This window comes from Megascapheus bottae, chromosome 18, assembly GCF_031878675.1.
Source record: "Megascapheus bottae isolate mThoBot1 chromosome 18, mThoBot2.hap1, whole genome shotgun sequence".
NCBI lineage: Eukaryota > Metazoa > Chordata > Mammalia > Rodentia > Geomyidae > Megascapheus > Megascapheus bottae.
Window position 1 is genome coordinate 29370977 of NC_143526.1, and position 27577 is coordinate 29398553.

The 27577-nt window shown below is 46.9% G+C and overlaps 2 protein-coding genes across 11 annotated transcripts in view; one reads left to right on the plus strand and one right to left on the minus strand.

Annotated features, from left to right (window-relative positions):
* The window catches only part of Asxl1 (ASXL transcriptional regulator 1), a 53995-nt gene extending 34593 nt beyond the window's left edge, over nucleotides 1–19402 (plus strand). Inside the window, exons 4-12 of one of the 2 annotated variants that reach the window (XM_090352163.1) lie at nucleotides 7085–7205; nucleotides 7283–7380; nucleotides 9064–9157; nucleotides 9605–9757; nucleotides 10910–11073; nucleotides 11159–11255; nucleotides 12635–12740; nucleotides 13131–13758; nucleotides 14710–19402. In XM_090352163.1, the coding sequence (XP_090208289.1) occupies nucleotides 7085–7205; nucleotides 7283–7380; nucleotides 9064–9157; nucleotides 9605–9757; nucleotides 10910–11073; nucleotides 11159–11255; nucleotides 12635–12740; nucleotides 13131–13758; nucleotides 14710–17574 (4326 nt within the window). In that variant the 3' untranslated portion in view covers nucleotides 17575–19402. The remainder of the gene's footprint in view (nucleotides 1–7084; nucleotides 7206–7282; nucleotides 7381–9063; nucleotides 9158–9604; nucleotides 9758–10909; nucleotides 11074–11158; nucleotides 11256–12634; nucleotides 12741–13130; nucleotides 13759–14709) is intronic. The other variant, XM_090352164.1, reaches the window with a different exon arrangement.
* Nucleotides 19403–26547: 7145 nt separating this feature from the next.
* Nucleotides 26548–27577, minus strand: part of Nol4l (nucleolar protein 4 like) — a 115965-nt gene continuing 114935 nt past the window's right edge. For all 9 annotated transcript variants that reach the window (XM_090352165.1, XM_090352173.1, XM_090352167.1 and 6 more), the window contains one exon: nucleotides 26548–27196. In XM_090352165.1, coding sequence (XP_090208291.1) covers nucleotides 26976–27196 — 221 coding nt within the window. In that variant the 3' untranslated portion in view covers nucleotides 26548–26975. The remainder of the gene's footprint in view (nucleotides 27197–27577) is intronic.

The following is a 27577-nucleotide window of genomic DNA, read 5'->3' on the forward strand; positions in this document are numbered from 1 at the left end:
AAAAGCCAAAAGTAGTGCTGTGGCTCAAGAGGTAAAGCTCTAGCCTTGAGAAAGCCCAAGGACAGTGCTCAGGCCCTGAGTTCAAGCCCCAGGACTGGCAAAAAAAAAAGTTGGAGTTGTATCAGTTATATGCTGAGTGAGATAATTTAATCTTGTGCATAAAGCATGTGTTAGGCTGCAAGATTCTACCAGTTGAGATCACTAATAGACCCTTTGTAGTTGGATCATGATACTATTAAGTGGCTTATGCATGTTCTCATCCAGTAGTCCTTATGAGAAAGGAGTTTTGAGAATCACTTGAGTGTTGTTTCTAGAGAAATTTTCTCAAGTTATAGAAATCTAATACTCTTCAGTTATCCCAGCTCAACAGGCAGATTGCTAGATCTGTGTCCTTAATTCTAGAGTACCAATTTTGCATATTAAGTAGGGTATTTTACTCGATTCCATTGGTATTTGAGATTTATTCTTTTTTTTCACTTAATTTCTTCTCTACCATGACAAGTTAGTCTTCCTTTTGTGTTTACTGCTATTTTTTTCTTTTTCCATTTCTTGAAACATATATATGTGTGTGTGTGTATGTATATATATATATATATATGCCTAATATGCCTCCAGCTCATAATTGATCCACACTTACCTCAAATGTACAATCTTCCTGCCTTAGCTTCTTCCCCCTACCCGCCATGGGGCTTGAACTGTGGGCCTGAGCTCTTCAACTCAAGGCTAGTGCTCTACCACTTGAGCCACAGTATCATTTAATTAGAGATAAGAGTTAATTAGTGATAATGAATTAGAGATAAGAGTCTCACAGAATTTAGTGCCCGGGCTGGCTTTGAACTGTGTAATCCCCAGATCTCAGCCTCCTGAGTAGCTAGGATTACAGGCCTGAGCCATAGGTGCCCAGCTGCTTTAGCCTCTTGATTGCAGATATGTACCACAGCACTGTATTTTTTTTGCAGTGGGGGAGGGGGCTGGTCCTCATGAACTTTTCAGCCTGGATTGGCTTTGAACTGAGATCCTCAGATTGCAGCTTCCTGAGTAATAGAATTATAGATGTGAGCCAATGGCTCCTCTTGGCATTATATTCATTTTCTGTGTATGCCATCAACTATTTCTCAGTAAACAGGAGGTTTTTCCTGACTGTTTTTAAGCAACTACTAAGTGAGCACTACTTTCTCATAATTTATTAGTCAGCTTTCTGTCATTATTATAGAATATCTAAGATAATGTATGAAGGGGAAAGTTTTATTTTATCTCACATTTCTAGATACTCTGGTCCAGCACTGTTTGGTGAAGCACAACCCAGCTGAAACATGTGGCAGAAAAAAAATTACTTTATCGCATGGCCTGGGTATAAATGAAAGAAGAGACTGAGGTTTCACAGTCCTCTTTCAGAGCATACCTTCAGGGGCCTGGGCACTGTCCTTGAGCTTTCTTTTTTTCTTTTCTTTTTTTTTTGCCAGTCCTGGGCTTGTGTTCAGTGGCTGAGCACTGTCTTTGGTCTTTTCTCAAGGCTAGAGCTCTACCACTTGAGCCTCAGCACCATTTCTGGCTTTTTTCTATGTACATGGTACCGAGGAATTGAACCCGGGTCTTCATGCATGCTAGGCAAGCACTCTACCACTAGGCTAAACTCCCCGCCTTTTTTTTTTTTTTTTTTTTTTTTTTTTTTTTGTCCTGCGCTTGAGCTCAGGGCCTGAGCACTGTCCTTGGACTTTCTCAAAGGTAGAACTCTACCACTTGAGCCTTAGCACCACTTTTGGCTCTTTTCTATATATGTGGTACCAAGGAATCGAACCCAGGTCTTCGTGCATGCAAGGCAGACACTCTATGACTAGGCCAGACTTCTGGCTCCTGCTGTCCTTGAGCTTTCTTAGCCTAGCATTCTACCACTTGAGCCACTACTTCTAGCTTTTTCTGTGTATGTGGTATCAAGGATTCAAACCCAGAGCTTCGTGCACACTAGGCAAGCACTCTACCACTACTAGGCCACACTCCAACCCCTTTTGTTAGGATTTGATGTTTAACTTTAAAAAAAAAACAAACAAAACTTTTTCTGCATTTGCTTAGCTGGATATATAATTTATTTTATTTCTTATTGCTGGGGTAATATACAGAGGGGTTACAGTTACATTTGCCAGATAGTAGGTACATTACTTCTCACACATTGATACCCCTTTTCATGTTTTTGCCATGGATATATAATTTGTCTTTTTTAGTCCAAATGTTAAACTGACCTTATATTTTGGTAAAATTTTACTTGCTCATGATTATGTCTTTTTTTATACATTATTGTATTTCCCATATGAAAATCTATGAAAACTTTCTAAATTTTAAAGATCCAGATCAAAAGATGAGATGTATTTGTCTGTAGTTTGCTGGCATATTTGTTCGATTTTCATGTGAGAACAGTAAGGCCGAGGAATGGTTCCTTGTAAACTTACTAAGAGAATTTGTGTTGAAATTGGTATTATCTCTTTCAGTGCTGGATAGAATTCACCAATAGTGCCAAATGAGCCTGGAGATTTTAATCACATAATCAGTTTATTATATAAATCTAGAGCTGTTTCTGTCTTCTTAAGTGAGCTTTTATACCTTCTGTCTTTTGAGGATTTTGTTAAAATCATTGCTTGAGTCTAATTATGTCTCTTATGTGTAGACTGTGTATTAATGCTATCATACATGTTCCTGGTACTGAAAATTTGAACCTTTTCTCTTTATTGATTAGTCTGAATAATGGTACATTAAGTACTATTATAAAAATGTTATTGGCTTCATTGCTTCATTTGTTTTCTTTCATTTCTTTCTACTCTTCGTTACTTCTTGATGTAGATTTAATTTGTTCCTTTTCTAAGTGTTTTGTGATGGAAGCTGAGGTCTCTTTTTATATCATATCACATAACTACTGTGCAGGTTAGGAAATTCTGTATTCATTTTGAAATATACCCTAAAACAAATTCAAACTGTTAAGCTAAATTTTAAAAATTAACTTGTTAGTAAAGCTGTTAAGTAATGCTGGGTGCCAGTGGCTCCCGTCTCTAATCCTAGCTACTCGAGGCTGAGATCTGAGGCATGAGATTCAAAGCCAGTCCAGTCACGAAAGTCCATGAAACTCTTATCTCTTATATCCTAGGACATCACCCAGGACCAGAGTTTAAGCCCCAGGACTGACAAATAATTAAAAAAAAAAAAAAAAAAAAAAACAGCTGAGGGACAGTGCCTAGACCAAGTTCAAGCCCACAACCAAAGGAAAAACAAAGGAAGAGGGGCCAGGAGTTTGGCCTAGTGGTAGAGTGCTTGCCTATTATACATAAAGACCTGGTACTATGTACATAGAAAAAGCCAGAAGTGGTGTGGTGGCTGAAGTAGTGGAGTGCTAGCCTTAACAAAACCAAGGACAGTGCTCAGGCCCTGAGTTCAAGCCCCAAGACTGGCAAGAAAAAAAAACCAAAACTTTTATTTGCCAGTCATGGAGTTTGAACTCAGGATCTGGGTCTTGTCCCTGAGCCCTTTTGCTCAAGACTGGCACTATACCAGTTTAAGCCATAGCTCCACTTTTCTAGTTTTTAGGTTGTTAATTGAAGATGAGTCTCAGCCTGGACTGGCTTTAAACCATGATCCTCAGATCTCAGTCTTCTGAGAAGCTAAAGAATACAGGCATGAAGCACCAATGCCCAGCTGGAAACAGCTTTTTAGATTTTACCTCTTTTCTCTGTTGGCCGTAAGCACTTCTCAGAATGAAACCCTAGGAATATTTTATTACTTTTTTTAAATAATCATACTTAGGGCTGGGAGTTTAGCCTAGTGGTAGAATGCTTGCCTAGCATACGCGAAGGCTCGGGTTCGATTCCTTGGTACCACATACATAGAAAAGGCTGGAAGTGGTGCTGAGGCTCAAGTGGTAGAGCTCTAGCCTTGAGAAAGTCCAAGGACAGTGCCCAGGCCCTGAGTTCAAGCCCACGACTGGCAAATAAATAAATAACAATCATACTTATTAGTTGCCACATTCTTGAAATAATGAAACAAGTTTAATCTCTGATTCTTACAGGCAAGCTATAGTTAATAAGGAAGGCTTATACAACACAAACCCAAAAGTCTGTAAAAAGCATGGGAAAATCATATAAACATCACTAGTGATGTGGTAATGAAATGGTATCCAAAGTTCATGATGACAAAATTAGATAAGCATAACAAAATACAATGCATCTACTAGTATCACTTAATATCTTTATTTTTTTTTATTCTATTTTTTTTGCCAGTTCTCAGGACTGAACTCAGGGGCCTGAGTACTGTCCTTGGGCTTTCCTCAAGGCTAGTGCTCTACCATTTGAGTCACAGCACCACTTCTGGCTTTTTTATGTATGTGGTACCGATGAGTTGAACCCAGGTCTTTATGCATGGTAGGCAAGCACTCTACCACTAGGCCAAACTCCTGGCCCCTAATTTGTTGTTGTTGTTGTTGGTCTTGGTCTTGGGGCATGAACTCTGGGCCTCATCACTGTCCCTGAGCTCTTCAGCTCAAGGCTAGTAATCTTCCACTTGAGTCACAGAACCACTTCTGGCTTTTTATGTATATGGTACCTCAGCTCTTTGTGCTCAAAGGTAATGCTCTACAACTTTAAACTGCAGCACCACCTGCAGTTTTCTGGTGGTTAATTGGAGATAAGAGTCCCATGGAGACTTGAAGTCCCTGCTGGCTTTAAACTGCAATCCTCAGATCTCAGCCTTCTGAGAAGTTAGAATTACAGACATGAGCCAACAGCACCTGCCTGGTTTGTTTTGTTTGGTTTGTTTATTTATTTGTTTATTGCCAATCCAGGGCTTGGGCTCAGGGCCTGAGCACTGTCTGGGTTTTTCTCAAGGCTTGTGCTCTACCACTTGAGCCATAGCACTGCTTCTGGCTTTTTTCTATGTATGTGGTACTGAGGAATCGAACCCTGCTCTTCGTGCAAGCACTCTACCAGTAGGCCAAACTCCCGCCTCCTCCCCCCTTTTTTAGAAAAAAAATAATTTAAGACCCTATGGTTCTGGCTTAAAATTAGTGAAAATAAATCAACAGAAACTTAAATGTACTCAGACTTGTAGCCTATGAAATTGGAGCAATATTGTGAGTTCCCACTATTGTGGGTTCCAATTTCAAGTTTGTAGTTTATTTTTTCCTAAGGTACAGTCATGATTTTTACCTAATTTTCTATATATATCACATTCAAAGTTGATATTCTCTCCTCTACCTCACCTTAACTTCTTTTCTTCTCTCTAGCTTTCTAATATTTATATTGTTTTCCTCAGGTTTTATTTTAGTTTAATTTTATTTTTTGTCAGTCCAGGGGCTTGAACTCAGGGCCTGGGCACTGTCCTTAAGTTTTTTCAAGGTAATGTTCTACTGCTTGAGTCACAGTACCACTTCTAATTTTTTCTGTGTATGAGGTACTGCGGAATTGACACAGGACTTCATGCTTACTGGGCAAGCACTCTTCCACTAAGCCACACTCCCGTCCTCAATTCTTGTTTTTATTTACTCAGTTTTTATTTTGTGTGAGGGATGGAATCCAGATTTTCATGCATGATAGGTAAACACTGAAGTGAGATATAGTCCCATTCTTCCTTTCGAGATTTAATGCAGCTCAAGCACTTTCCTTAGTAACATATGAATTAAATTCTGAGACCAAGTAGCTCACTTATTGAGAGAAAATGTTTGGTAGAGCTCTCCTGCACGCTAGTTTTTTGTCAGTGAGTTCGGAGCCTATCAGACTTTTTACTAGACTTTTGTCGTAGTCCAACTCCCGTTCCTGCTTCTAAACTTCATTCAACCAAACTTACGTCCAGATTTTTAAGTTAAGATCCTTTATTGATCTGGGAGTGTGGTTTAGTGGTCAGTCCTGGATCTGATTCCTCAGTACCACATAAACAGAAGAAGCCGGAAGTGCCACTGTGGCTCATGTGGTAGATTGCTAGCCTTGAGCAAAAGAATCTCGGGTACAATGCCCAGGCCCTGAGTTCAAGCCTCAGGTTTAAAACAAAAACAAAAAATCTGTGTGCGTGCGTGCGTGCGTGCGTGCGTGCGTGCGTGTGTGTGTATACACATATGAGTGTATGAGGGCTTGAACTCAGCCAGAATACTACAGCTTTACCCAACCCAGTCTGGGTTGGTTTTGAACCTCTATCCTCAGATCACAAACATGTGGGTAACTAGGATTATCTGTTTGAGTTACTAGCCTTAGGCTTTAATATCCTTTTGATATTAACTCCAGAAAAATGAAAAACTCCTTCCATTCACAGCAACCCATTCATTGTCTGCCCTCTTTGTTATTTCTAGCCTTCTGCATATTTAGTTTTTCACACCTCTACTGAAGTTTTCTTCCCTGAAGTTGGCATATAAATATATATACTTTTACATTTGTTAATCGTACATGTCTCCCAATGTCTCCCCCATAGTCAGCCCATCTGCCTCTTAACTAATTCTTTTAAAATTTAGCTTAAACATCTCCACTTCATGGAAGTTTTGCCTTCCTGATTCTCATTTATGATCTGTGTCCCATGTTTCCTCTAAATCAGTAAGTTAGAGGACTACCTTCTACTCTTCCTATGCTGTTCCTACTCTGTATCTCTGCCCTTTGCATAGTATCCTTTTTATTTTTTTTTCTAAGATCCTTAAGGATAGGGCCATGATTCCCACTCCTTATTCCTTGTAAGTGCTTAATGAATGATTCTGTGTGGAAATGGACGCTAAGTATGAGGTGCACACCTGTAATCCCAGCACCTGGGAGGTCAATCCAGGCCACATAGACCCTTTCTCAATTCAAACAAAAACACAGTAACTTTAGTAATGCTTTATTTATAAATAGAGTTTGCTGAGGAAAAAGCTGAGATACAAAAGGATTAGGAGCACATCAGTGATTTAAATCTCAGGTTTGGGGTGTGGCACTTGGCTAGGAGGATTTGAGAGGCACTGGTCTTAATCCTTGATACTGAAAAAAAAAATCCTAAGTCCATTGTCTCTAAAATCATACAGGTTTAGGAATGAGTTCTGTGCTTGTAGGATTTGTAGGATTTTATTCACCTGAATTGTAACTTTCTGTCACAGAAGGATGCCCTGCAGTGGTCTCGTAATCCAGTTGCAGTGGATGGAGAAGAGCCGGAGGACTCGGCTGATGTGGAGAGCTGTGGGTCTAATGAAGCCAGCACTGTGAGTGGTGAAAATGATGGTAAGCAAACTTCCTAAGATGGGAGAAGAGCCCCAGATGCAGTTTCCAGGGACTAAAGTTTTACTTTTGACTTCCAGTATCTCTTGATGAAACATCGTCAAATGCATCCTGTTCTGCAGACTCTCAGAGTCGACCCCTTTCCAATTCCAGGGACAGCTACAAAGCTTCACCACAGGTAAGCAGGAGAATTGATGACCAAGACCCTGAAATGAATGAGGTCAGGCACAAGCAGAATGGTTCCTCTTTCAGCAGGAACCCTGCACATGTTTGAAAAGTAGAGAAATTTGATTTCGCCTACATTTAAAAGTAGATAATTCTGCCCATTCCCTTAACACACACATAAACACCTAGTAAGGTGCCCAATACATGTGACTCTGCACTTAGTGTGTGAGAGCTTGAGTCAGGGATTAGCAGTTTCAACAATAGCTCTGCTACTTTCTAGCACTTACCTGCACAATGTCCATAACAAAGCTGTGGCTCACATTTATAATCTATGTTACTCAGCAAATCAGGTATATCATGCTTTGAGGCCAATGTGGGAAAAGATTCCTAAGACCTCATTTGATCCAAGAAAAAAACCAAGTGCTGTGGTGTACATCTGTCATTTCAGCTTTGTGGGAAGTATAAATAGGATTGCTATCTAAGCTCTCCTGGGAAAAAAGTGAAACCCTACTTTTAAAGAGGAACTGAGTGGCCAGGTGCTGTTGGCTCAAATCTAGAATCCTAGCTACTTGGGATGACCACCAGGCCACACAGAAAATTCCATGAGACTTTTTTTTTTTTTCCATGAGACTTTTTATCTCCAGTTAAAAAAGACAAAAGACTGGAAGAAGAGCTGTGGCTCAAGCTGTGAGCATGAAAGCTCAAGGATAAAGCCCAGGTATATGCTTCAGGGCTAGCACCCTCCAAAAAAGGGCAGGTGCTGAATCAACTGGTAGAATGCTTGCCCGCAAACTAGCACAAGGCCCTGAATTCAGTCTCCAGTATCATGAAAAGGAAAAAGATTATGTATAACAATGTCATACATAATCTTCACCTGAGAGTGATTTTTTTTTTTTTTTTTTTTTTTTTTGCCAGTCCTGGGCTTGAGCTCAGGGCCTGAGCACTGTCCTTGGACTTTCTCAAGGCTAGAGCTCTACCACTTGAGCCTCAGCACCACTTCTGACTTTTTTCTATGTATGTCGTACCGAGGAATCGAACCCGGGTCTTCATGCATGTTAGGCAAGCACTTTAACCACTAGGCCAAACTCCCGGCCTTTGAGAGTGATTTTTGATCAGTGCTTTTGTCAACATTTTCTCTCAGATCTGTTTGTACATAAACTTTTTTTTTTTTGGTTGTGGGACTTGAACTCTGGCCTGGGGTACTGTCCTTTAAGCTCTTCAGCTCAAGGCTACCACCCTACCCATGGAGCCACTTCTAGTTTTCTAGTGGTTAACTGAAGATAAGAGTCTCATGGACTTAGTGCCTGGGCTGGCTTTGAACCATGATCTTCAGATCTCAGCCTCCTGAGTAGGTTGGATTACAGGGGTGAGCCACTATACCTGGCTTGCACATAAACTTTTATGGGAAAAAAGGATCAAAAAGGTGGGTAGGGCTGGGTAGTGTGCCCTGGTGGTAGAGTGCTTGCCTAACATGCACAAAGCCCCAGGTTCAATTTCTCAGAACCACATACACAGAAAAAGCCAGAAGTGGTGCTGTGGCTCAAGTGGTAGAGTACTAGCCTTGAGAAAGTTCATGGATCGTGCCCAGTTCCTGAGGTCAAGCCCCAAACTGGCAAACAAAACAAAACAAAACAAAAAAACTGGGCAGTTGTGACACAGCAGTGACTCCATCTTTATATCCTCTCTTCTAACACAGGTAAACAAACAAAAGAAAAAGACAGGAGTGATGCTGCCTCGTGTTGTCCTGACTCCTCTGAAGGTAAACGGGGCCCACGTAGAATCTGCATCAGGTGTGTATAGACTTGTGACGGTGGCACTTTTTTCTCAGGTCCTGGGGGCCTAGTCTCCCTCTATCAGTAGTCTAACCCACTATTGGGTGTGGGCCAGAGACCTAACCTATCTGGTAAGCAGAGCCAGCACACTATGGTGGTGAGGCCTGCTGAAGGATCTCATATTGGGCTCTGCTATGTATCCCAGAGTAGTCATAGCAATTGATGGAGGATTGTGCCAGTGCTTTGTAAAAGGTGTAGTTCTGTGCAAATGAAGTTACTGGTCTGGCATTGTTAACGTGACATTTTAAAGCCAGACTATGTGGTAGTGATTTCTGCCAGCCCAAGACTGGGAGATTGGAGGCACTTTAGTACTGGTGGAGCGTGTCAGGGAGAGCTGGGAGAAGTACACTTGTCTTGAGAGCCTGGGTATGTGATGCTTCTGACAGTGGAATGCTGTACCTTCAGGGTTCTCGGGGCGCCACGCTGATGGCGAGAGTGGCAGCCCATCCAGCAGCAGCAGCGGCTCTCTGGCCCTGGCCAGTACTGCCATTCGTGGCCAGGCTGAGGTCGCCCGGGACCCTGCCCCGCTCCTGAGAGGCTTCCGGAAGCCGGCCACAGGTGAGTGGTTTGGCACTCATTTCTCTGCCTGTAAAGGGTTCCTTGCAGGCCTAGTAAGGAGATAATGTCTTCTGCTTCATCTCCTTTTCCAGTTTGGTTTCATTTCTTGGGCGGCCTTCTATGTTTGTTTTGTTTTACCTCTTATTTTGATTCTTTCGTGCATAGACTGGATGAACTGTTTGTGGGTAGAGTTAGTGTCACATTGCTTTGTCTATCTCTGTAGGGCACGCCTCAGTGTTTGAGTGAGTGAAATTTGCCTCTCAGCTTCTTTGTGAAGGATTGTCATGTCTGTTTTTTTGTGTTTTTTTTTCCCCTTTCAATAGTGTCCTCTAGATAACACTCCTTTCATAATCTGGTCAGTATAGGGAGTGGAAGCATGTGTTGAAGTTTGGGGTTGTAAACAAACTCATTAGTGTTGCATTGTGCACTTCATTGTGCATTCTCTTCAGTGGGGTTGTTCCCAGTGCCCATGCGCTTCTTGTCTTTTCAAGATCTAATTCTTAAAATACAGTGTGCTAGGATTTATGTAGGTGAGCCATAAGAAACCATTAAGGTTAGCTGTAAATTCTAAAAATTAAACCATTGCATAAGTGGGGAATAGTTTGGGTTTGCAGTTTTTCCAATTCAAATAATGTTCAGTAGAGTCTCACATGTCTCTTCCCAGTGACTTCCTCCTCACCTCCAAAAATAAAAATCTGTTTAAAAAAAAAAATCTGGTCTGGACAATTGGAACAGTTGGCTTTGAGTAGCTTTTAGTACATTTCTGTTTGTGATCATAGCTTACTCCCAAAAGGCTTCTATAAGTTTTTCTGGAGTATACCAAATAGGTTTCCATTTTGACAGATTCCAGTTAGGCTTTGTAGAGCCTGTTCTGCAGCCTTGTCAGACCCCTCCTTGCCTATGATACAGAATGTTACAAAGTGTTGTCCAAGGGTACTGGATGTCCTTGGTGTGATGGCAACAACAGTGATTTGAAAATAGACATAGAGGTTGGGAAGGTCTGGACAACTGAGCAGATTGTGTGCAGGATAGAGCTCTGGGAAGTTTGAGTGCTGTCCCTAACGTTTTCCTACTAGTTGACATTTGCTTTAAGAAGCTGAAAATGTATATCTTCTTGTTGCCTAAAACAAATGAACAAACGACAACCCACAGGTCAAATGAAGCGCAACAGAGGTGAAGAGATAGATTTTGAGACGCCTGGGTCCATTCTTGTCAATACCAACCTCCGTGCCCTGATAAACTCCAGGACCTTCCATGCTCTGCCATCACACTTCCAGCAGCAGCTTCTTTTCCTGCTACCTGAGGTGGACAGACAGGTGCGAGTGCAGAGTTCCTCTGGCCTCTGTCTAGGCGGGCTTCTGTTGTCTTGTTTCCTTATTTATATTTAATTTTTTTCCCTAGGTGGGGACAGATGGACTGCTGCGCCTTAGCAGCAGTGCTCTCAATAATGAGTTTTTTACCCACGCGGCTCAGAGCTGGCGGGAACGCCTGGCTGATGGTAAGTGGACTTCACCTCACATGGTTTCAGATGTTCCTGCAGTGTGTACTGTCTTGTATGTCTCTTGGCATTTAAAACAAAAGCACTCATTCTCTGCTAATTTTTATTTTTTCTCAAAGGATATTAGGGTGAGTCGGGTTTTTCTTATAGTAATACTAACAAATGTAGTGGATATAAATACGCCACAGCTCTGAAAAAGTAGTGATATTTGAGGGCCTACTATCTTGTTCTTTCTGTCTGTCTAATCTAACCTATGCATGGGCTTGGATTTAGGTCCTGTGAATATAATGGTATGTAGACTGCCAGCAGTCATGGAACTCATGAGTGGTCTTTGCAGTCCTTTTATCTTGTACCTCCCACAGCTTCCACACACAGCTCAGTTCAGGGAAGCTAATGTTTATTCCAAGTGATTATGCCTAAAAGCTGAATATATTAATGTCATAGTGCATTTTTTTTCCTGGTCAGCCAAGGGCTATTCTTGTAAGTAGGCTTTTGAAGACTAAACAGCTGGATGCTACTAAGGAGGTTGAGATTTGGAAGATCATGTTTCGAGGTCAACCCAGGCAAAATGTTAACAAGAAACTATGCGCTGGAGGCTTATGCCTATAATCCTGGCTGTGCAAGATGCTGAGATCTGAGGATCACAGTTCAAAGCTAGCCCAGGCAGGAAGAGACTCCTATTCCTAGTTAACCACCAGAAACCCGGAGTGGAGCTCAAAGTGGTAGAGCTCTACCCTTGAGCAAAAAGAGCTCAAGGGCAGAACCCAGACCCTGAGTTTAAGCCCCTGGGAGTGATCCCCACCCCACCCCCAAAAAAGAGAGATGTTAACAAGACCCCATCTCAACAAACAAGCCAGACATGATTGAGCAAGTCTGTAATCTATAATCTCAGCAATATAGAAATATAGGTAGGAGCATTGCCATCCAAGGCTGGCTCGAGTGAAAAGCACAAAACTCTTATCTGAAGGAAAAAGGGAGAGGGGCATGGCTGAAGTAGCTGCGCACTTACCTAGCAAGCATGAAGCCATGAGTTCACTCTCCTCCAGTATTCTCCAAAACAACCACATGCTTCTGGTAGAATATCACTAAAAGACCTAGCTGTCTGGGCCGGGAGTTTGGCTTAGTGGTTAAAGTGCTTGCCTAGCATGCATGAAGACCCGGGTTCGATTCCTCGGTACCACATATAGAAAAAAGCCGGAAGTGGTGCTGAGGCTCAAGTGGTAGAGCTCTAGCCTTGAGAAAGTCCGAAGACAGTGCTCAGGCCCTGAGCTCAAGCCCAGGACTGGCAAAAAAAAAAAAAAAAAGACCTAGCTGTCTATAGGATAGACAGACGTAAATATTTTGAATACACTCACTAGAAAAGTCTTCATTCTCTCTAGGTGAATTCACGCACGAGATGCAAGTGAGGATACGACAGGAAATGGAGAAGGAAAAGAAGGTAGAACAATGGAAAGAAAAATTCTTTGAAGACTACTATGGACAGAAGTAAGGCCCTTATTACTCTAAGTCTTGGTGTGGGTGTTTGAGAGGATGTTGTTTAGGTATTTTAAGTATATGGGCATTGGGGTCATGGCTCAAGTGGCAGATAGGCAAGCACAAGGTCCTACGTTCAAACCGTAGCACCATCAAAAATAAATAGGAATTAGCTTCTCAGGAGATGAGCCCAGGAGATCAAGACTATTCTGTGAAACATTGAGGAGACACCCCATCTTATAGTATGTGGGAGAAAACATGCCACTCATAATGAAGCTAACGTTTGTTTTTCCATGGCTAGTATTATCTACCATTTATCTTTTTTTCCTACCTGTCTTGAGTACATATTTTTCATAGGAATAAGACTTAATCTGTAACTGAGAGTGTGTCTTTGGATTACAGATTGGGTTTGACCAAAGAAGAGTCATTGCAGCAGAATACAAGCCAGGAGGTGGCTGAAATCAAGAGTGGTCTGAGTGTCCCGGGAGAATCAGTGCGACCACCACGGGGCCTGGGTGCTCGTCAGCGGGATGGGTATTTCAAGAAACGTTCTCGGCCTGAACTACGAACAAGAGCCAGAAGAAATCTGTATAAAAAACAGGAGGCAGAACAGACAGGAGCTGCCAAGGATGCAAACTCAGTGGTGTCAGATGTCACACTCTCCAAAGATGGTGAGAGTAAGACAGACACAGCAGGGGTGAGCAGTCCCCCTCAGCCAGGCCTGTCCTCCACAGCACCTGGCCAGGAGGGTCTCAAAAGTGAATCTGAGGCTTCCCATGTCCAGCTTGAATCAGACAACTCTGCACGTGCCTCTGCGTCTCCAGACAGAGTTCCCAGCTTACCTCAGGACACTGCGGAACAGGAACCAAAGGATCAGAAGAGGAAATCCTTTGAGCAGGCAGCCTCTGCATCCTTTCCCGAAAAGAAGCCCCGGCTTGAAGATCGTCAGTCCTTTCGTAACACAATTGAAAGTGTTCACACCGAAAAGCCACAGCCCACTAAAGAGGAGCCCAAAGTCCCGCCCATCAGGGTAAGCAACTCTTTGATTCCTGATGGCTCTGATGCCAAATTTCCTTGGTGAATCATGACATTAACAGAGCCCCTTTGCGGGGACAGAGACATTTGGGAACCCATGTGTGAATTAATGGGAGAAAGCATTTATTTATTTTCTTCCTTCTTTTCTTTTTGTGGGTCATTTGGCTTGAACTTGCCTGGCACTGTCCCTGAGCTCTTTAGCTCAAGGCCCTACTCTTGAGCAAAGCCCCACTCCCCATTTTCTTGAGGTTAATTGGAGAAAAGACTTTCAGGTTCCTTTGTGCTCGGAATGGCTTTGAACTTTGATTCTCAAATATTAGCCTCCTGAGTAGCTAGGATTACAGGCGTGAGCCACCATGCCCACCTAGAGAGAGCATTTCTTGATGGTGGCTTAACATTTAGTATGTAGGAGTAGTTCTTTTCTTCCTTTGTTTAACTGTTAAAAATATTTCTAAGGGTCAGGAGTTTGGCCTAGTAGTGGAATGCTTGCCTAGCATGCATGAAGACCTGGGTTCGATTCCTTGGTACCACAAACATAGAAAAAAGCCAGAAGTGGTGCTGGGGCTCAAGTGGTAGAGCACCAGCCTTGAGAAAACCCAGGGGCAGTGCTTAGACCCTGAGTTCAAGGCTCATGACTGGCAAAAAAAAATACATATATATATTTTTTTAGAGGTCAAAATCCTTTGGGGTTTTTAATCTTTAAGCAATGTTACGTTCTTTGCTATAGTGATGCACACATTCCTCCTGAAACTACATTTGAAGTGGGACTTTAGTTCCAAAGCAGAACCAACTCAAAATGAAGTGGTGTCATGGGAAGCCATCTTACTATGATGGTTCTTTTGCTTTTCTAGGCTATACTTCTAAGCTATCAGTGCTCTGGATTTGCTTTGTCGGTCCTAGGTCTGTTCACCCAGTTGAACTATTTTTCTTTATGCTCTTCTTGCAGATTCAACTTTCACGTATCAAACCACCCTGGGTGGTTAAAGGTCAGCCCACTTACCAGATATGGCCCCGGATCGTCCCCATCACGGACGCCTCCTGCCGGGGCTGGACTGGTGCCAGGACCCTCGCAGACATTAAAGCCCGTGCTCTGCAGGCCCGAGGGGCGAGGGGCCACCACGGGCATCGAGAGACGACCCCCACTGCCATCGGAGGGGGGGGTGGCCCGGGTGGAGGTAGCAGCGGGGCCACTGATGAGGGAGGTGGCAGAGGCAGCAACAGTGGTCATGCTGGTGAGACCAGTGGCCACTCTGAGTCCAGGGGAACCCCAGGAACCCCTGGAGAGAGTGCGCCAGATATACAGCGAGCACAATTACTGCCGCCTTATCCTGTGAATGGGGAGCATATCCAGGCCCGAACAGCCACATGTAGAACCCGAAGAGAGGACCTTCCTTCTCCCAAGAAAGAGGAAAACTCCCCACTGCAGAGGGGCTCTGTTGTACTCACAAGGGGGCTGGAAGATGCCTTTCAGTCCCCCACTGCACCCACTGAGGACCCACCGTGCCAGGCTTTGCCCCCACCGTCCTCCCAAACCCCCGTGGCTGAGAGGCTGGTAGAGCACCCTGAGTTGCATCTGGATAGCAGAACTGAGTGCATGGTTGGCACTACTTCTTGTGGAGGCGGGAATGAGTACCCAGGAACCACTGCTCCCCCAGAGGATGATCCTGTACCACCTCTAGTGGGAGATGTATTTGAAGGAGAAACTGGCCAGGTTGTTGGCAGTAAGCCTGATGTAAAGGATTCTACATCTGAATCCTCATTGCCTGCTTGCCTGCAGGACAGATCATTTGCTGTTGAGTTAGAAGAACTTGGTGAATCAAGCCCACCCATTAGGGATGGTGACAGTAGACAAGAAGCCTTGACAACCGAAGCTGGCTGTTGGGTGCCGTTCCTATCAAATGACAAGGCAATGAAACACTCTGAGCCAGGATCCAGAGAAAATGAAGCGCCTAAGGAGCCCCAAGTTGGAAAAGAGCAGGAGGAAGCTGCTCTCCCCACTGCTGCAGTAGCTGGCAGTTTGACAACCAAGGAGAATGAGGAGAGTGAGCACGAGGAGGGTGAGACTTCTCCTGACCATTGTGCTTCACTCTGGACACCTGGCAGAGGCCCAGAGGCCAGCAGCACTGGCAAGCAGGTGGTCATTGAAAAGCCAAAACTCAATGGAGACTCTGAAGCACTGAGTCCTCACAGCGAATCCACAGATACAGCCTCTGACTTCGAGGGTCACCTCACTGAGGACAGCAGTGAAGCTGACACCAGCGATGCTGCTGTGGCAAAGGAATTGGTGGTGAGCAAGGAGGAGAGGCATGACTGGAAGCCATGCCCGCCGCTGTCCAGCACCAACAGTGACTTGGGCGCACCGACAAGGACAGAGGGAATAGCTCCACCCCAGAGCTGGGTGTCCCGTGTGTGTGCAGTTCCCACGAAGACCCCGGCCTCCCTGCTGCTGGCCAGTTCCGAGCACCAGCCAAGTCCCCCGTGCGTGCCTGGCCCCAGCTGTTCCGTGGAGGCCGCCAGTCCACTGGTGATCAAGTTACTCCAGGGTGACTTGCCCTTGGAGAAGGTTCTTCCTTCAGGCCACAGAGGCAGCAAGGTAGAGTCAACACAACTACCAATTATAGGAGAGCAGAGCCAGGGTGGTCTTGTGGCTGTGGAAGCTTTGCACAAGCCTAGGGAAAGCAGTCTGGTTGGCACAAGCAGCCCTGCCTCTCGGGCACTGAAGGAGCCTTTTCTGCCTAAGAACCGTGAATCAAGCCCTTGTCTTGACAGGGCCAAGACCATGCAGGCTCCTGGAGCTCCCCAGAAGATTTCTAAGACAGCCCCAAGGTCAGTCTTCCTCCATCCAGTGACGAGTCTGGTCACCTCTGGGAAGCTGGGAGACATGGATTCCAAAGAACCTTTCTCTTCTTTTAGTCCCGAAGTGCAGAGGGAAGTCCAGGCCTCATCCCAGTGCAGCAGCTCAAGCGCTGCCCCAGGCACAAGTGCAGGAGACCTCACTACCTCGAGAGTGCCGCACACGCTCCCCTCTCCACATGCGGGCCCCAGTGGTCCACCACAGGCAGGGAGCTCCCTGGATGCTCACAGTCACGCTGCAGGCCAAGGGAAGAAGCTGTTTGGTCCTAGGAATGTGGCCACAACTATTCAGCGCCCCCCATCTGTAGACCCCACGCCACTGCCTGCTGAGGTGCCTCCAGCTCTTCACAGTAGGAAGCTGGGGTCCAATGGACTGCAGACTGCACAGGGAGATTGGGCTCCGAAGCCACCACCCATGCCTGCAGGCAGCATCAAGAACGAGAAGGCTTTTGTGGGGAGTTCTCCTCAGGCAAATGCAGAGAACAGAAAAGGTGCTGTGCATAGTCCTTTGGAGTTGATGGGTCACTTGCAAGGAGTGCCCTTTGTCATGGACCTGCCCTTTTGGAAATTACCCCAAGAGCCAGGGAAGGGGCTCAGTCAACCTCTGGAACCTTCTTCCATCGCCTCGCAACTCAACATTAAGCAGGCTTTTTATGGGAAGCTTTCTAAACTCCAGCTGAGTTCCACCAGCTTCAACTACACCTCCAGCTCTCCAGCTTTTCCCAAAGGCCTTGCTGGCAGTGTGGTGCAGCTGAGCCACAAAGCGAACTTTGGTGCGAGCCACAGTGCGTCCCTCTCCCTGCAGATGTTTACCGACAGCAGCACAGTGGAGAGCATCTCGCTCCAGTGTGCGTGTAGCCTGAAAGCCATGATCATGTGCCAGGGCTGCGGGGCGTTCTGCCATGATGACTGCATTGGACCCTCAAAGCTATGTGTATTGTGCCTTGTGGTGAGATAATAAATTATGGCCATTGGAAAAATTGTATATTTAGTGTGTGTATTTTGATAATGATTGACCTTAAATCTGTATACAGAATGTCACTGATAAAATAGACTCTGTCTCTAGGCAATAGCAGTCTTGCCTCCCCCTAAAACTTTGAGTGCTAAAGCCCTCTGTCACTTGTCAACCTTTCTGGTTTTGCTGGAGGGGTTTTCTGGGGGGCCAGCCTATGGAAGTGCCCAGGGCCAGCCAACCTGACCCCTCTTGTAGACTAGAGCCTGGTGTGGCAGGGGAGCTAACCTGACCCCCATGGACTTGAAACTGAACCCCAAAGGCAGTGTTGTCCAAGGGAAGCCTTCCGAGCCCAGCAGCAGTCAGTCTTCCACCCGTCCTCCCCGCCATCTTACTCCTGCTGTTCTGGGGAGTTGATGCTGGAAAAAGCTGCATGGGGTCAAATAACTCCCACAGTTGCCCACCAGGGGGCACCTGCTGACCTCAGGGTCATTGTCACTTGGGACTGTCCTGTCTCTGTGTGACCCATGGGCTCATGAAATATTTTGACAGCAGGGCTAGGAAGTTAGGTTGTTGCCTATGGATCTGCCTTCTGTAGACCTGGTGAGTGAGGCAGCTGTGGACATTTGTGGGTGAGCCCTGCTTGACGCCTGCCCCGGCACTGAACTCTGGGCGTGGGCGCCCACACACATCTGTGTATGTAAAAGTCATTTTACATTTCCAAGCAGTGTGTTTCTTATTTTTATATTTTTAACTTTCTTGGTTGGTTAAAGTGAACTTTTTGGCTTCTGTAATTATGCTCTATGCACCTCTAATGTTTTATTCTGTATTTATATGTTGTATACAGTACTGGCCGATTCTGTAAATGGATGTATTGTACAGAGAACATGAGCGTCTCTTCCTTATTTTACATCTTCAGCATCAATTACATTAAAGTGGTGTCATATACTTCTCTCCACCAATTGTCAGAGCCACTGAGTGCTATGCTGCCCGACTTGAGGGTGAAGCGACTGACCTGTGATCTGTGGCTGGCCCGGACCACAGGGGATCTGCCATCTGCAGAGCCACAGCTGGCTCACGTGCACGCCTCTGAGCAAAGGCGTCTTGCTCCCCACATCTGCCCTGTGCTCCAGCCTTAATGGCTCCTCGGGGCCCTCAGTGACAAATCACCATTGCTAGTGTTAAGTGCTTCTGAATCCATGGGTGAGTCTTCTGCGCAATCCTCAGGCAGGCCTGCCGGGGGCTCTGGGCCCCTCACAGTCACTGCAATACCTGGGGCCACTGGCTCTCTCCTGTGCACACTTTGGACAACAGGTTGGAAAGAAAAGCCATGCTTGCCACCTGCCTCTCCCAACACATTCCAGCAGGCTGATGCCCGTGTTTGACCTCTCTTACCCCATTCTGCCTTGTTTCTTGTCTCCACTTATTGCAGAGTAGAAAGTCCCTGTTTCATCCAGGCAGGTCTGTCTCCCTATGCGAGCGAAATATAAAATTGTATGCCTTAGGCAAGTTTTTATTTCATCTGAAAGGTGACTTTCCCCCTTTTAATCTGAGGTGGCATTTTTTTTTTTACTTTTTTTTTTTTTTTTGCCATCCCGAAGCATGAATGAGAAGTTGGCAACAAGGTGATTTAATTTAATGCAGAGTCCGAGTTGTCAGCTCACGAGTCTTGTTTACCAAAGACGGGGAGCAGAAGCCTACATGTGTCCCGACCTCTCAAAGGGATCTCAAAGGTCCAGCTTACTGCTGGCGCTGGCTATGGGGCTGCCCAGAGAGAAACATCGCTTTCCTTATGTCTCTGTGGTATTGGAAAAATAAACCTGTACAACCTGGATTTGTGGTCTCAGTCATCCTCTGTGGCTGCCTGCTGGTGTGGGAGTCAGGTTGTGTGCAGAGCTGGTTTGGGAGGAGCGGCCGCCCCCTTGCTTTCTCTCAGCCCTGGCAGCTAGCCTGTTTACCTGGGGTGGTCCTTTGTTATTTAGCAGTTCTGTGTGAACTGTTCCACTCTCAGACGAGGAGTCCCTGCTAGTAGGAGATGCACACAACACCTCATGTGCACTTGCTTGACCAAACTGCTGCTCCAAGTCAGATTTCCCAGTGGGTTCTGAGTGGTTATCTGCAGGTGGATGATGCTTCTGATCTCACCATAGTGTGAAGCAGGCACAGGAGTCCTTGATACTCAAATGCCCCTGAGGGGAAGCTGGGTGTTCCCAGGGTTGGCTTCTTGGGTAAAGTCCCAAGATTTCTGAAATACAAAGTTTAGTGCTTATCAGAAACAATTTTAGTGCTGGTGTTGCACACCTGTCATCCTAGCTACTCCGGATGCTGAGATCTGAGGATCACAGTTCGAAGCCAGCTAGGGCAGGAAAGTCTGAGATTCTTACCTCTAATTAATCACTTGAAAACTGGGAGTGGTGTTGTCACTTAAGTGGTAGCTTTGAGCAAAAGCTCAGGGACAGTGCTTAAGCCCTGAGTTCAAACCCCAAGACTGCCCTTCCCCTCCAAATATGGATAATACACCAAAATGGGGGCAGGAGATGCTGGAAGTGAAGCTTAAGTATAGCTCCATTCACTTTTCCTAACTTTGGGGCCATTTTGCAATCTTGGAAAGTACCATATAGGGGGCTCTGTGGTGATCGGGCAAAAACCCGATGGTGGTTATAGGTGACTGGTGATTGGGTGACCACCTAGTGGTAGCAATCAGTGGCTCTGATGAATGCCCAACTCCTGGTGGTGGTAGTTGGCTCCCGTGGTCTGGCTACCACCTTGTGGTGGTTTCTCCTGTGCCTCCCACTGCCTGCATCGGCCTCTTGTGTCCGTAGGAACTTAGAGTGCATTAGGCTCCAGGGCAGGGATTATACCCTGCCACTTGCATCTCTGACCCATGGGCTAGGAGACGGGCTGGATATACTTAACCTCTCTGCCGCTGTCCTGCCTGATGCCTGTCATTGGGTAATATGCAAGGTCCATGAGCTTGTGCTCGGCTAAGCTGGTAGTACTAGCTCTGTGAAAGCCACTGAATTCCAGAGGGATGTGAACCTGGGCCCTGGGTGGTGGAGGTTGTAAGACATCTGGTTTTCAGTGTCCTATCACAGCTGTTGAGTGTGGTTAAAGGGACGCTTCCTTGTAGTAGATGAGGAAAGCAAATATTTGAGAATATGGGAAGGATTCTATCACTGGCCTTAGGTGTTGTCATTTTGATGTCTAACCTGCACTTGAAATAGGACCCTGCTTTGAGGAGCAGGCAGCCTCCAACCCAGGCCTGCCTGGAGAGTTGGGCACCTTTTATGTGTCGCCTTGTTACGTGGATGCTATTAGGAGCCACAGAGAAGGTGGGATTTGTGAGCCTGGAGATTGCTCCTTGAGACCCTAATCTGACAGAATCCAGGCTTCCTGCTCTAGTCTCTGCGTACACATTGGAAAGTTTGGCGTGAGTATTGGTGTTGCAAGACTAGATGATGTGGACAGGTGCTTGCATAGCACATGGCAGAATGGCTTCTCCCAGGAGGGTGGGACTTTACCCTTCTGGAAATGGTCCATGAGGGTACAGAACATTGCACACTGCAAACAGGGGTCCACACTTCCCAGGGCAACTGTGTCCCCATGTGTAGCAACCCCAGGCTGTCAAGCTAACAAAAACATTGATCAAGCTGGGTGCAGGAAGCTGTTATCTGAGGATCACAGTTTGAGGTTAGTCTGGACAGAAAAGTCCCTGAGACTCTTATCTCCATTTAACTATCAGATAACCAGAAGTGGTACTGTGGCTCAAATGGGAGAACGCTAATCTTAAGCACAAAAAAGCTCAGGGACAGTGCTTAGGCCGAGTTCAAGCCCCACAACTGACCACCCTCCCCCAAAAAAGTTTACATAAAGGGAGGCTTTGCCTGTTTTGCCAGGTTTGAGTGAATTTGTCATTATGGTGACATGTGCTGTTTGGTAATATCTTGTGTCCACTGTCAACAGTTGTAGTCTGCAGCTCTGCTTAAAGAAGTCAGCCTGGGACAAGCCTTCACTTCCTTGCTGTCAAGCCATTTCTCCTGAGGGTCTCAATACTCTGAAGAGCAGCGACTTTGCTGTGGGGTAAGTGTTGGGCTGCATGGTTTGTGTTCTGCAGATATCCCTGGGTGGGACTTTGCCTGTCCCTTGGTCTCAGCAGTGGCAAGTTCCAGTAGGTAGAGCATTTCCTTGGCATTCCTGAGGATTTGCTGCCCTGCCCCCACCCAAGGAAAAGCTGAGGCCAGGGATCTGCCAGTGTCCATGCTTCTGCATGGCTGTGCAGCCCCGCCCAAGTGCAGTTGTAAAGCTTGACTGCCGACCCTCCTTCTGTGTGTACATGTGGCTGGTACATAGTTCCTCTCTGTATATAATCTTTTAGAAACTGTCATTAAGTTGTAGTGCCTTGTGGCTCATGCTATCACAGAAGAATCACTGTTCAAAACCAGCCCATACAGAAAGTTCATGCACCCTCCCATCACAACCAATAGAACTGGGCATGGTAGTGCACTTGTCATCCCAGCTACATAGGAACATAAATAGAGGCTTTAATAACCACTAATTGGTGTATGTGTACATGAAATTATAACAAAAATGTATCTTGTTAATATGCATAGGTAAAATTGTTTTTAAGAGGCTGGGAGCATAGCCTAGTGGTAGAGTGCCTGCCTAGCATGCATGAAGCCCTGGCTCAACTCTTCGATACCACATACATAGTAAAAACTGGAAGTGGCGCTGTGGCTCACGTAGCAGAGCACTAACCTTGAGCAAAGTGTCCAAGGACAGTGCTCAGGCCCTGAGTTCAAGCCCCAGGACTGGCCAAAAAAAAAAAAAGTTTTTAAATCCAGGATGATGGCTTGGTTCCAAGCCATATTCCTATAATTTTTCCTAAAAACTATATGATATGATACATATATACATGAAAAGAAGGGTGGTACACCAATTGGTTTTAGGGAAAAAAAATGGCCCCTACATTCTTCTTGAGATTCTACCTAGAATAAATGGAATGTCAAGTACCAAAGGCTCAGGACCAAGGACTATGTTGTGTTGGCTCAGTTTTTCCAAATCACTTTTGGTGTTGCTATGGGAATGTGGATCAATTGGCCTCACACCAAGATGACAGGGAAAGCGCCTTTAGTTGTGTGAGTTTGGACAAGGCCAAATGCCCAGCACACTGCCGCTGCTTCACCTCTTTACGTGGGGATGAGGTGAGACAGCTGGGGGCCCCAGAGAAACCCCAGAAAGTTCCTTTTTCTAAAAGGCTAAATACGCACATGGAGTTAGAGGTCTGTTTGTAAAGAAAACCCATGGAGGCCTTCAGTGTGCTAGACTGTTTGGCTAGGAAAAGATGAAACCTGCCAACAGAAAGATGTTTTGGTGGCCGCTGGCCAGAGACCCTGCAGGTGTGAGACACAGTGGAAGCGCAGTGCTCAGTTTGTTGTTCAGTGTTTATTAAGTCGATTCAGCCTTATATATGATATACAGATTCAAAAGGAAAAGGATTCCACATACTTATGAAATCAGTGCATTTAGCAGTAATACCATGGAGATAACAGCTCGATTAACAGCTCATTGGTCTTCTGTTAAGTGAGGGAGAGAGGGGTCGGCCTGGGCTAGTCATTCCACAAACGAAACAGAATTTAGTCGCATCACATAGAAGACACATTCTAAGAATTAAAATATTAAGCCACATTTACTGGAAAAAACTCACTGTACAGAACACAAATACTTTTTATAGAGAGCATTGAGGAGGAAGCCCTCACCTGCTTAGAAGAGCCACATTAAATTGCATAGGTGCATATCTGTAAAAATATAATTTAGAGGTGAAGCCACTGATTAATGGTCACCTTGAAAGGTGGTGCCATCCACTGCTTGTAGTAAGTGCCATATGCTTACTGTCTGGAGCCCTCCCCCCTCCCCAGAGCCCTGAAGAGTCACCTGTACCATCTGCACTGAAAAGTCTCTGACATGGAATTTGCATTCTTCCTAAACAGACAACTGGCAGCCTCAGTTGTCCCTAAAAGCTTGGCCTGTTTCTGAAGGCCTCAAGGGTCACCTCGTCTTCCTGCCTCTCTGATGGATTCTTCCTCCAAGAGCCCCCAGGCTACATCCTGCCTTCGCTCCTTTACCATGTACTGTCCACAGGGGGCGCTGTCTCTGCTCCTCTGGCCGGACAGTTGATGGAGGCACATGGTGTCTACCAGGCGGGGTCCATGTCAGCAAATCCATGCTCCGTAGATTCAGTTGTTGTTGTTTCGTGTTTTTAGGTGGAAACAGGTAAAAGAGTGAGAGGTTTTGTTTGTGGCTTTGCTAAGCAGATGAGCTCAGGGAGGTGCATCTTCCTCCTCAAGAGCGAGTCTTGCAGAACACACGGGGGTGGGGCGTCTGTACATGTAAACAGTACACTTCCACTGAGTCCAAAATTAGGAGCAAAATACAAAGGTTCACATTGGTCTTAGGTAGATACAGGCGAGAAAGAATCGAGCTGTTGAGCTCAGAAACAACAAAACAAAGTTTCTAAAGCACCACTAAATTATATAAAAATCAGACCACGGACGGATTGAAACTGGTATTCTGGTGAAATACTTTACTATCTTGTAAAAAGTTTTACAAAAAATTACAAATTAAAAGTATCAACCCTCTGAGTTCAAAGCAGCATTTTGAAAATGAACGTGTAGTTAATCCTATTAACCACCCCTGGAATCGTTCGTGGTCCTTGAGCAGGGAAAGACGGGGGGGGCCATCTGTCCCAAACCCTCTGAGACCCTACGAAGCCCTGCCTTCCCCAACATGGTCCTTGGGACTACGCCGTCGGGTGGTGACGACAAAGTGATTGCAGATGGGTTATATGCTCTGTCACTGGCCTAGGAGACGACTGCCAGTGAGACCCAGTGTCTCCCATTCCCCGCCGCGAGAGCAGCCCCTGCAGACTCAGACCCACGGGGCCTACTCTTTTTTATTTCCTTTTGAACTGGGGGTCACCAATGATTACTTTGTGCCCTAAGTGGCTGTGGGAGGAGGAGCCCCTTCCCAAGGTGAGGAGCAGCCACAGTGGAGCCTTCAGGACCAGCTGTGCTGCCGAGTTGGTGGTGGGGGAAGGGTTTGAAGCCACATCTTTTAAAACAAAAGCAAAACAGAACAAGTTCCCTGGCTGAATTGGCTAATAGAATCTTGTTTTCACCTCATGTCTGGGGTATCAAGTTCAACTTCTCTGGGAAGGAGCCCACCTAGGAGCGGGCTCCACCTGACAGTCCACTGTCCTGAAGACCCCCAGGGCTGTCACCACTGGCATTTGTTCACTTTTACTTTAAAACACGTGGGCCCTCCGCTCTCATGGCAGCTGACAGTGGTTGGTCACACAGCTTGTACGAAGGAAGTGTGGCTTTAAGCTGTGGCTTAAAGTGACCCTTGGCTGCACCCATGGGGGTGGAGGGAGACCCCCCTCCCTTCCCGGTCTCCTGTCTGCCAAGAGAGGCAAACCATTTGTGTCTAGCCTGGGTGCAGCCTCTGGGAGGAGAAAGGACGTGTGAGTAATTGATAATCAGGGGTTGAAGGGCGGCGATTGTCTCTGCCAGTTTTTAACATTAAGGTTTTCACAAATTGCCTGGGGTAACATTTTTCAAAAGATCTACTGATTAATTTGCAGTATTGTTCACACACAAAAATAAATATTTACACGAATTCAAACATCGTCTGGGAGTCGTACTGGGCCGGTGGGGACTGGGCACAGAGGGCCGGCTGTGGGAGGCCTCGGGGCCGGGGACTTGTGCTGTGGAGAGGGCTCAGGTGTCCTGGCTCTGACCAGAAAGGCCTGGGGCCTGGGCACATGGAAGGCAGAGGTGTTGTGGCTGTGTGTTGGGGGCCACGTAGGAGACCACCCCAAACCTCAGGGTACACGTGGTCACACAGGGAGCGAGACAGTCCTGCCTTGCGGCTCTGGATGTGGGCGGGACAGCCGGGCCGCCTGCCCTCTCTGCACTGCAGTGGTGTGCCGCAGTGCCGAGGCAGCGGCCATGGCGCCTGGCAGCTGGTTTGGGGAGGGGGGGGCCCTCTGAGGTCCAGTGGCTCTCTGTGGCCGTCCTAGGGTCCACTTGGTCCTGGCTCCCCTGGGGCCTCTCTGCTCTGAGGAAGGCAAGGCAACAGGGCTTCTGCCATCTGTGGGCAGGGACGGGCAGCAGGGCGCTGCTGTCATGGCTACGGAGTGTTGTGTGGAGAGGCCCCGGGGCCGCTGAGGTCTGGGTAAATCCCTGGTTTTAGCAGCACTGGTAGGTATTGCACTGAGCAAGAGGAAGTGCCTGTCAGGGAGGGGGGAAGCCAGGCCAGCCATTTCTTTTTGCTCTTTTCACACTCCAGGGGCTCTGGGTGGCGTGAGGACTGGACCCTCCAGCAGGGCTGGTCCTGGGAGGACCCGAGTGGCTTCTCCATGCACTGACCACCCTTTTACTCCAACCACAGGGCAAAGGGACAGGAGCCGCCTGACAGCACGCCCTGAACAAGCGACCCTTCTGGGCAGGGCGCAGCTGAGAAGGCCAGTGACTGCTAGCTGCTGGTTGTGAGCGCCAGGACCCACGCTGGGGTCTGACTTACCTCCCTGGCAGACACGCTGGGTGGGAAGTGGGGAGACAGCCGTGGAGAACAGGCTCGGGCACGTCCTGGAAAAGCCCATCCTGGAGTGTGAGGTAGAATACAGGTGACCACGCGACCAGGGCTCTGTAGAATGGGTGGGTGGCTTTTGCTTTGCTTTGCAGTGGGTGTAGGCGAGGGCCTCCTGCTTGGCAGTCCCTGGCAGGGTCCCTGTGGTGGCACTGGGATCTGCAACAGGGTAGCCTGGTGGAGGGGTGGTGGCCTTCCCCAGGGCACCAGCCTGGCACCTGCCCTGTCCCTGCCGGCCCCCAGCCCACACCAGTGATGGGGAATGTCGGGTACAGGGGTACATCCTTCTGATCAGACAGACACAGACTGGCAATCTGTACAAACACAAAAGAATCCATTTTCAGAAAAATAAATTACTAAGGGGGAGGGGAAGAGGGTCCACTTTGTTTTTCTCAATAAATATGCAATTCTGCTCACCTAAGACTTGAAAGGTAATTATCTGGGGATGGGATTCTAACATCAGGGTCCACGAAGTGATTCTAAAGAGAGCTGTAGCTCCCCCACCTTGTCAGGGGAGCCCAACCCTTCCAGAGCTGCCCCCCTCCCCGGCCTCTTCCAAGCAGGTCAGAGCACCCGTGTGGTGAGATTCCAAAAAAGAAAGTGTCCTTGTGCCCAAAGTCTCAGATGCTTGGAGTTGGCTAGCAACAGCGCTATGGATCCCACCTCTTTCAGAAAACAATGTACCAGCTGGCGAGGCGGGGGCCGGGTCCTGGCTGGGGCAGTCTCCTTCCCTGGCGTAGTGCACTCTGGGGCCGGCGGGGTCAGTTCTGCTGTAAAATGAGGTTTTCCAGTTCATCCGCAGAGCGCAGCAGGAAGGCCGCAGACTCTCGGTAGCCAGCGATGAGCTGCCGCACAGCGCTGATCTCCGTGGGGCTAAGCTGGGCAGTGGGCATGGTCCTGCTGGTGCTGTTGCTAGAGGGGGTGGACGTGGGAGGGGTGGGAGTGGTGGAGGCCCCGCCTTTCATGCTGAGGTCCGTGGGCCCTGTGGAGAGGAAAACAGAGTAAGGAGGGAGCAGAGCCCCCTGCCTGACTTCCTGGGGTCCCCTGACTTCTGCCATCTCCTATGTTGTCATGGTCACAGCATCTTGCTGTGGGCTTAGGCACCGAGTCTGAAGTCTGTCTCCCTGCAGCAGGCTTGCATGAAGGGAGGTTGCGAGGTTGTGCCCAAGATCACATGGCAAATGTGTGCACAGCAGCCCTGGCCTGGGGATAGGGCGTGTCCATCACGAGGCAGCGCCCACTCGTGCTAAGTCCTCCGCTGCTTTCTGAGTGTTCCTCTGAGCTCTGGCCTCAGGAGGAGAGAACAAAGCTCTGCCTCTCCACTGGTGGGCCCAGCCTGGGAATAAGGGTCTCAGGTAGGACC